We start from the raw sequence: 7,411 nt of genomic DNA, 5'->3' as shown, positions 1-7,411 counted from the left end.
GAGTCCCCCCAGAGGAGCTGGAGGAAGTGGCCGGGGAGAGGGAAGTCTGGGCATCTTTGCTTAGACTGCTGCCCCTGCGACCCGGTCCGGATGAAGCGGAGGAAGATGGATGGATGGATGGATGGCCCCTGTGTGACTGAGTTTGACAGTCCTGCTCTGTCTGGTACCCTCCAGCCTCCCTCACAAGCTCAGGCTCCATCCCACTCAGTACAGGAACCAATGGTCCTGTACTGAGTGGGATGGTTGGATTCCATTTCTGTCCACTGGGTCGTCCTCTGGGAGGAGCCTGTGATTCTGACCCAGTGCCCAGCTCCAGCGTAAGGCTCCTGTCACATCATTCTAGGTGGTGCAGTGGAGCTTGCATTATCATCTTTTTTTTTTTTTTTACTTTTAAAACTTTAATTTGATTACCATCTAACTGTTCTGAGACCTGTATCAGAAATCCAATTTGAAATGAGGTTGTTTTTTTGAAGTAAAACCTTCGTTTTGTGTTAAATGTTGTGTGGTGAACAGGATATTCTGGCTTATGTTACATGAGAGTTTTCATTTGAATTGAAGAAACTTTTCAAGAGTTTAGGTTTTGACCTGTGTGAAGCTGCGTCTAATATGCTCATCTTTACTATCACCTCACAGTATTTGGCTAAGAAGCTTGGCTTTGACACGTTATGGTTTGGTTACCTGCAAACTACAGTCGGTCTTGCACAGCTGATCGGGGGTCCTGTGTTTGGAAGGTGAGTGTCTGTTTCCATGGTTACTGTAATGAGCACCCGCCTGCTGGTTGCTGTTGCAGACAGTGAATTTTGCTGATCCTGTGAAGCAGAAAACATGTGACTGCTTTGCCTCTGCCCTCAGGTTTGGAGACCTGTTCGGAGCTCGAGCAGCCTTGACTCTCGTGTGTTGTGCAAATGTCGTTTTCTTTGTGCTGCTGGCTTTGGCCAACCATCCCATTTTACTCTTTGTGCACAAAATCCCCACCATCTTCATGCACATCGTGCCTGGTGAGCATCCTTCACGCCACTGAAAGAGTTTTTATTGTGCTGCTGTAACACATGACGTCCCACATGACTGCATGCTGTCTCCTCTGCCTGCAGCTTGTCAGATGGTCCTCACAGATCTGTCAGAGCCGGACAAGCGAGCCGATGTTTTGTCCAAGACTGGCCTGTGTTTCGGCATCAGTCTGATCTTTGGCTCCACGTTAGGGGGGCAGTTAAATGCCCGCTTTGGGTGAGTGTTTCTGTTTGTAACCCTTGTGCTATCCTGGGCAAGTTTACATTAAAGTGGGTCATCTGGACCCACAAGACCGCGCGCTGACCTTTTGTATTTCAATGATTTTTGATCTTCTCTGGTGTCTGTGCCAGACATGAAATCCTGTCCACCTTTTTCATGGGAGGATCACACATCAGTGTGATGGTGGGGTCATCTGGACCCCATGAGAGAGCACGAGGGTTAACAGCAGAGCTGCAGTGTTTGTATTATTTAACATACTGTGACTTTTTAACCGTTAACACGATCATTGAGCCGCTTTTCTCAAACGATCGTGTTAACGGTTGAAAAGTTACGGTATGTTAAAGATTGTGTGTTTAAGCGTCACCAATGTTATGTGTTAATGTCTGATTTGGCTAATTTTCTGATTTGCTAGACATATTTTTTCTTTATCAGATTTTTGCCAACATTTTACATGAAAATGCTGCTTAAACAAAGCTTAAAGTATATGAGTTATATTGCCGTGCTTGGGGACCGAGGTGGACTTTGGAGTTTCTATGGGCTCTGTTCTGTTCTTCAACCAGCTATGCGAGGCAGAGACACCTGATTGGACAGAATTTAGACCAATCAGCAGGCTGTTTGGGGTGGCACAAACGTAACGCTGAGAGAACATTTTGAACGTAAAATCAAAGATAGAGCGAAAGCGAGATGAGGCACTACGCATCTAAAAACGTTTGTTCTGCAGACACAAAAATATTTTTTTGCAAGCAAAAAAGTGCAAATGCAAAAAAAAGTTTCTGAAAGAAAATATTAAATATATTTATTTGCAGATTGTGATTTTTTTTCTAAACACTTTAGATTTAAAAATTTGATCTCAAAACTGTGACTTTTGCTTACAATATGGTGGCACAAAAATTACTCCGTAATATACTCCTCGTGTGTGAAGCTACTTTACCCCTATTGTAGCAGGATCTTTAGTCTAACTCTGGAGACCATCAGCTCTTACAGTATCTGTTAGATGAGGCTGGTTTAAGCAACAAATGCAAACTGGCTGCATACTAACATTTGATATCTTTAAAATGTGCTACATAAATTAGTAGTTTATAGAAATGTCCTTTTTTTGGATTAATATCCCTCAATCGTCAGAAATAAATGATTATCCCCACTATCCGAGGATCTTCAAAAAAAAAAGAAAAAACAGTTGTGTGTCTTCCAGCTAACGCTCTTTTCTCCAACAGGGAATCATTTACAGCATTTTTTGGTGCTGCAGTAAGTGCCTTCAATTTGCTGCTGGTTTTATGCTTCATCCCAAAGTTTACAAAGACCGAGGCTCCTCAAAGCAGCAATAAAAGTAAGACACTCCTCTGTCCTGGAATCCTGATTCACTCTGAGGCGGATGCAGTCCTGGGAAATGTGAACGTGGTGTGAAACGCGCTCGCTGAAGTTTTCTAAGCAGTCAGGTTCAAAACAAATCTGTCATGTGAGGTTTTTTTTTTAAGTGTTGGTCTTTCTGTTTAAAACGGCGTAAAACATTGACTGAAGGACACAGACATTAGTTGCTGAGACACATCCAGAGCATAAATGATCAGCTCTGATGTTAAGAATCCTTCCAAGATTTTCTTTGATTTCTCTGCAGCTGAGAGCCAAAACCAGGGAGTCTTCAGCCTCAGAGAAATCACACGACTCATGAAGTATCCACGAGTGATGCAGATTTTTCTCATCAAAGTGATTGGAGGTTTGCCTGCAGGTGAGGGCTGAGTGACAGCTCCTCATACAGATGTCCATGACTGACAGTGAAGCCTGTACCTTCTCTCTCCTGAAGGAATATTTCAGGTCATGTTCTCCATCGTGTCAATGGACTTTTTCTCGCTGCAGCCGGAGGAGCACAGCTACCTGATGGCCTTTTTTGGGATTGTTCAGATGGTGAGAGACTTTCTGTCTGGAGGAAATGGTGCCCGCCGCAGCACCAGGACAGGGCAGTAAAAGCAGGTGTTTGTGCAGGTCATTCAGGGAGCCGTCATTGGTCGACTCGCCAACAGATTCCCTGAGAAGACACTGCTGCTGTTATCCATCGGAGTTGCTGCGTTGGTGGGCTTGGTTCAGGTGCGTTAAACACACACAGACATTCTTCATTTAATGCATTGAAGAGAAAGTGGAAGGATTGCCAGTGCTGGCAGTGCAGCAGTGGCTTAGTTGAATCTTGCTCATTGGCTGGAATTTATGTAGATCCGTGCATTCTTCTGCTGCTGTAGTCCATCCTGTAGACATGTTTTGTGTTCAGAGATGTTCTTCTACAGACCTCGGTTGGAACCATTTGAGTTCCTGCTGTCTTTCTATCAGCTGGAACCAGTCTGGTCATTCTCCTCGGACCTCTGGCATTAACAGAACTGCTGCTCTTTGGATATTTTCTTTTTCTGATCATTCCCTGTAAACACTAGAGATGGTTGTGGGTGAAAATCCCAGTAGATCATCAGTTTCTGAAATCCTCAGGCCAGCTGACACCAACAACCATGTCACGTCTAAAGTCACTTCGATCAGCTTTCTTCCTCATTCTGATGCTCAGTTTGAACTGCAGATCCTCTAAACCAGAGGTCTGCAGCCTGCGTCTCTTCTGCCCCTCCATTGTGTCTCTGATTAAAGAAAAATACAAAGCTTTTAGTTTTAAAAAGTAAGTGTAAAGTAAAGTTAAAAACAAAAGTGAAATAACTTCTCTTTCTGGAAACCACAGTGGTTCGATAATCAAGAACTAAACATTTTTGACAAATTCCAGTGTTTTAAGTGTGCCTCGTAGTTCAAAAAATACAGTTAATTAGCTCTGTTTTAATTTTTGTTAGTTATGAATTTCTGGCTAAAAAGCACAAAAAAGTTTAAATATATATACATATATATACATATTTCTTAACTGCTGTCATTACTCTACTTACCACTAGATTTGCTCCATCGAGATAATCCTGTGTGACACAGGAAGTCTTTTATTTTGAAAGGAAGTCATGTGAACCTCTGCTAAAAGTTATAAACTTTTTCATATTTGGAAAAACAAATCTCTTAAAGTTTATGTTGTACATATGCCAAAAAACTCAATAGCTTATTCATGTTTATCATTAGAAATGCCAATAACATAAATACAAAGCAGTGTCTTATTGTGTGGCTCTACTGGGTTGTGGTCAGTGAGAAATCGACCAAAATGGCTCAAGTGTTGAAGACCCCTGGTTTAGAACATGTCTGTATACCTAAATGTATTGTTGCTGCCATGTGATTGGCTGATTAGAAATATGTTGATAAGCAGTTGAACAGTGTGCCTAATAAAGCGGAGTGAATAATGACTAAATAATAGCTGATTATTTCTCAATAGAATCAACAGGATTTTGACTTGCATGCTTTCCCTGTTTGGAACACCAGGGGGAGGAGTCACTCAGTCTAGTTCTCTAATACAGTCAATGGGTAAAACAATGGCCTCACATGCCAACACCAACGAGCATGACCGCAACTACATTTGAAGAAATCATCTGTAAAACATCCAGACACTCTAGTTTCGTCATCACCAGCACATCCACGTGCTCACATCACAAACAACATGTCCAGGTTGGCCCTTTCACAACATGATATCATCGTTTCCTATTCCAGCGTTGACATAACTTCCTTTTCTTTTTGCCTTTAGGCAGCAGCTCAGCTAATCAGCTGTTTCCATCTGATCTTTTCTGAGTTATTGCTCTCCTGCATGTCCTCTTTCACCTCATCCATTCACTTTTTGTGGCTCCATTCATGTCCCCAGGTTCCCGTTTTTGTTGCCACCTTTCAAGTTTTCATGATCCAGCAATGAAAACATTGAAATAAAGTTTATTCTGTCATGTTTGACTCAGTTAAAAAAACCACAGGACTTTTTTTTAAGTTGGTTGGTTTTGTCATAAAAGTCTTATTTTTACACAAACAAATCAAACAAATCAGCTCTGATGGACAAAAGAAGATGACGGTTTTGACCCTCGTGTTGGGAGATGAGTGTGTGTGCTCCAACTTGTGCATCTGAGCTTGTTGCGATGCTGGAAGAGGCAGGGGGAAGCATGCTTGAGCGTGTGCATGTGAGGAGCAGCGCGCGCTGGGAGGAGAGAGGGAGCGCGCGGAGAGAGAAAGGAAAAATAGGGGCGGAGCACATTAGTGTGCGGACAGTTGTTCACAGTCTGCAAGTAGAAGTAATAAAGAAAATCTGTTCCTCTAAGATTCATCCATCTTCTTGTCCGCTTCTTCCCTGTCGGGGTCGCGGGGTGCCGGAGCCTATCCCAGCTACTGATGGGCGAAGGCGGGGTTCACCCTGGACAGGTCTCCAGTCTGTCTCAGGGTCACAATCACACATACATACACTCCCATTCACTCTCACATCCACACCTAGGGACAATTTAGAGTCACCAATGAACCTATGAAGCATGTTTTTGGATGGTGGGAGGAAGCCGGAGTCCCCGGTGAAAACCCACGCATGCACGGGGAGAACATGCAAACTCCACACAGGAAGGTCCCAAATCCCCCAGCCGGAATTCGAACCGGGGCCTTCTCGCTGTGAGGCAAGAGCGCTAACCACTGTGCCACCGTGCAGCCCTCCTCTAAGACAACTGAGTGTAATTATTTGGCTTCGCGCGCTCCAGAGAATCTGAGGATCCGTACGGGGAGGTGAACCCGGGAGGAAAACCAACCTTCGGCCCTGGAGAAGACCTCCCCTGCTCTTTCAAGAATGGTCGGGAGAGACGAAGCAGGAACGGGTTAACACTCGCTTTATTTCATATGAGTATCAAACCGTTCACATGTTTGATGTGGAGTTTTTTTTTTAAGTTTTGTTTCATGACTTTGCAGTGCAGCAACTTTTTGAAGAATCCTTCTATAATAGCAATAAGAGCATATCTGTTTCATACTTGTTCCATCAATTTGGTACCCATGAGCAAGGCATGTGACCCAAACTCCTCCAATGAAGCCATATGATCCTTATTTTGAAGAACTCCGATTGAACAATTTTAATCATGTCCACTGGTAGCACATTCTATTTAATAAAGTCCTCCACTTGTCTTCACTTTCAAAACTTCCTCTATTAATCATTTGTGTTTACTTGAATGGTTATGGACTCTTTTTCTGCTTTCAGTATCTTCTTTTAGAATTTCCTTCATCTCATATTCACCTGCCTGTTCCTCAGTTTCCTCTTCATCTCCATCCTTGACAGTAAGTTCTTTACTTTGACCCACCAGTAAAAGTTCTTTTTAATGCTTTTCTTTTCTTTCTGTGTTCGTATGATTCGTCACTTTCTATCCGACTCCTTCTTTCCCTAGCTTCATCTCCTGCTTCATTTGTGAATGCATCTGCAATGATTTTGACGGTAAGTTGTAAGTAAAGTTGCTAAAAAAGCTTCTCCTATGTTGCAGACCTACATGGAGACAGTGTTCCAGCTCTGTATCTCCATCACGCTGATGCTGTTCTCGCTGTCTGTGCTGAACGTCATCACAGACAGCATCCTCACCAAAAGTGTGCCGTCCTCTGACTCTGGTGAGCTCCTCCTCGCCTTCACATTGAGGACTGTAAGCCTCCTACACATCAAACTACAGGATGTGAGGAAGAAGCTGCCTTCAGGACTGGAGGCAGATCTGTGGCAGCAGAATCCTCACCAAACAGATGAATACTATCATAAAAATCAGTGTTCAGGTTGTGTTGTGTTTGGTAAGAATGTCAGTATTGATGAAAGCAGGAAGTTGTTCAACGTTCTCGCGTCTGTGTTCAGGAACCATGCTGGGGCTGTGTGCATCTGTGCAGTCCCTGATTCGCACCATCGGACCAACAGCGGGGGGCTTCCTGTACGTGAACTACGGCCTTCCCTCTCTGGGGCTCATGCAGCTCGTTGTGAATGGAACTGTGTTCGTTTACCTGCTCTACCGACGCCTCAGGATGTCTGAGAAAGACGACTGACACCTGTTTTTATGTCATGAAACCATCGTTTGTTCTTTGAAATGCAGGGCATTCATTCATCAACTGAGATCAGATCAAATCATTGGAGTTTGTTTCAGTCAAATTTGATATTTTACTAGTGAGCGCAAGTCAGACGCTTACCACTAGGTGGCAGCACATTCTTAAATGTGGCTCGACATTGAATCAGTTTGCTGCCATAGACTGTATATAAAATAACTGGACAGAGCAAGCCCCCCTCCTTCCGTGTTCCATATAGGAAGTACCACTGGGT

At 43.5% G+C, this 7,411-nt stretch overlaps 1 protein-coding gene across 1 annotated transcript in view; it reads left to right on the top strand.

Annotated features, from left to right (window-relative positions):
• Positions 1–633: 633 nt before the first annotated feature.
• Positions 634–7,411, top strand: part of slc22a18 (solute carrier family 22 member 18) — a gene marked incomplete at its 5' end in the record, with an annotated part of 8,591 nt that continues 1,813 nt past the window's right edge. The window contains 9 exon segments of the mRNA XM_024296124.1: positions 634–731; positions 853–998; positions 1,092–1,224; positions 2,442–2,554; positions 2,840–2,950; positions 3,026–3,126; positions 3,205–3,306; positions 6,603–6,723; positions 6,956–7,411. Of these exon segments, the coding sequence (XP_024151892.1) occupies positions 634–731; positions 853–998; positions 1,092–1,224; positions 2,442–2,554; positions 2,840–2,950; positions 3,026–3,126; positions 3,205–3,306; positions 6,603–6,723; positions 6,956–7,140 (1,110 nt within the window).

The sequence above is a fragment of the Oryzias melastigma genome, linkage group LG3, assembly GCF_002922805.2.
Source record: "Oryzias melastigma strain HK-1 linkage group LG3, ASM292280v2, whole genome shotgun sequence".
Classification (NCBI taxonomy): domain Eukaryota; kingdom Metazoa; phylum Chordata; class Actinopteri; order Beloniformes; family Adrianichthyidae; genus Oryzias; species Oryzias melastigma.
This window is presented reverse-complemented; position numbering and strand designations above follow the sequence as displayed.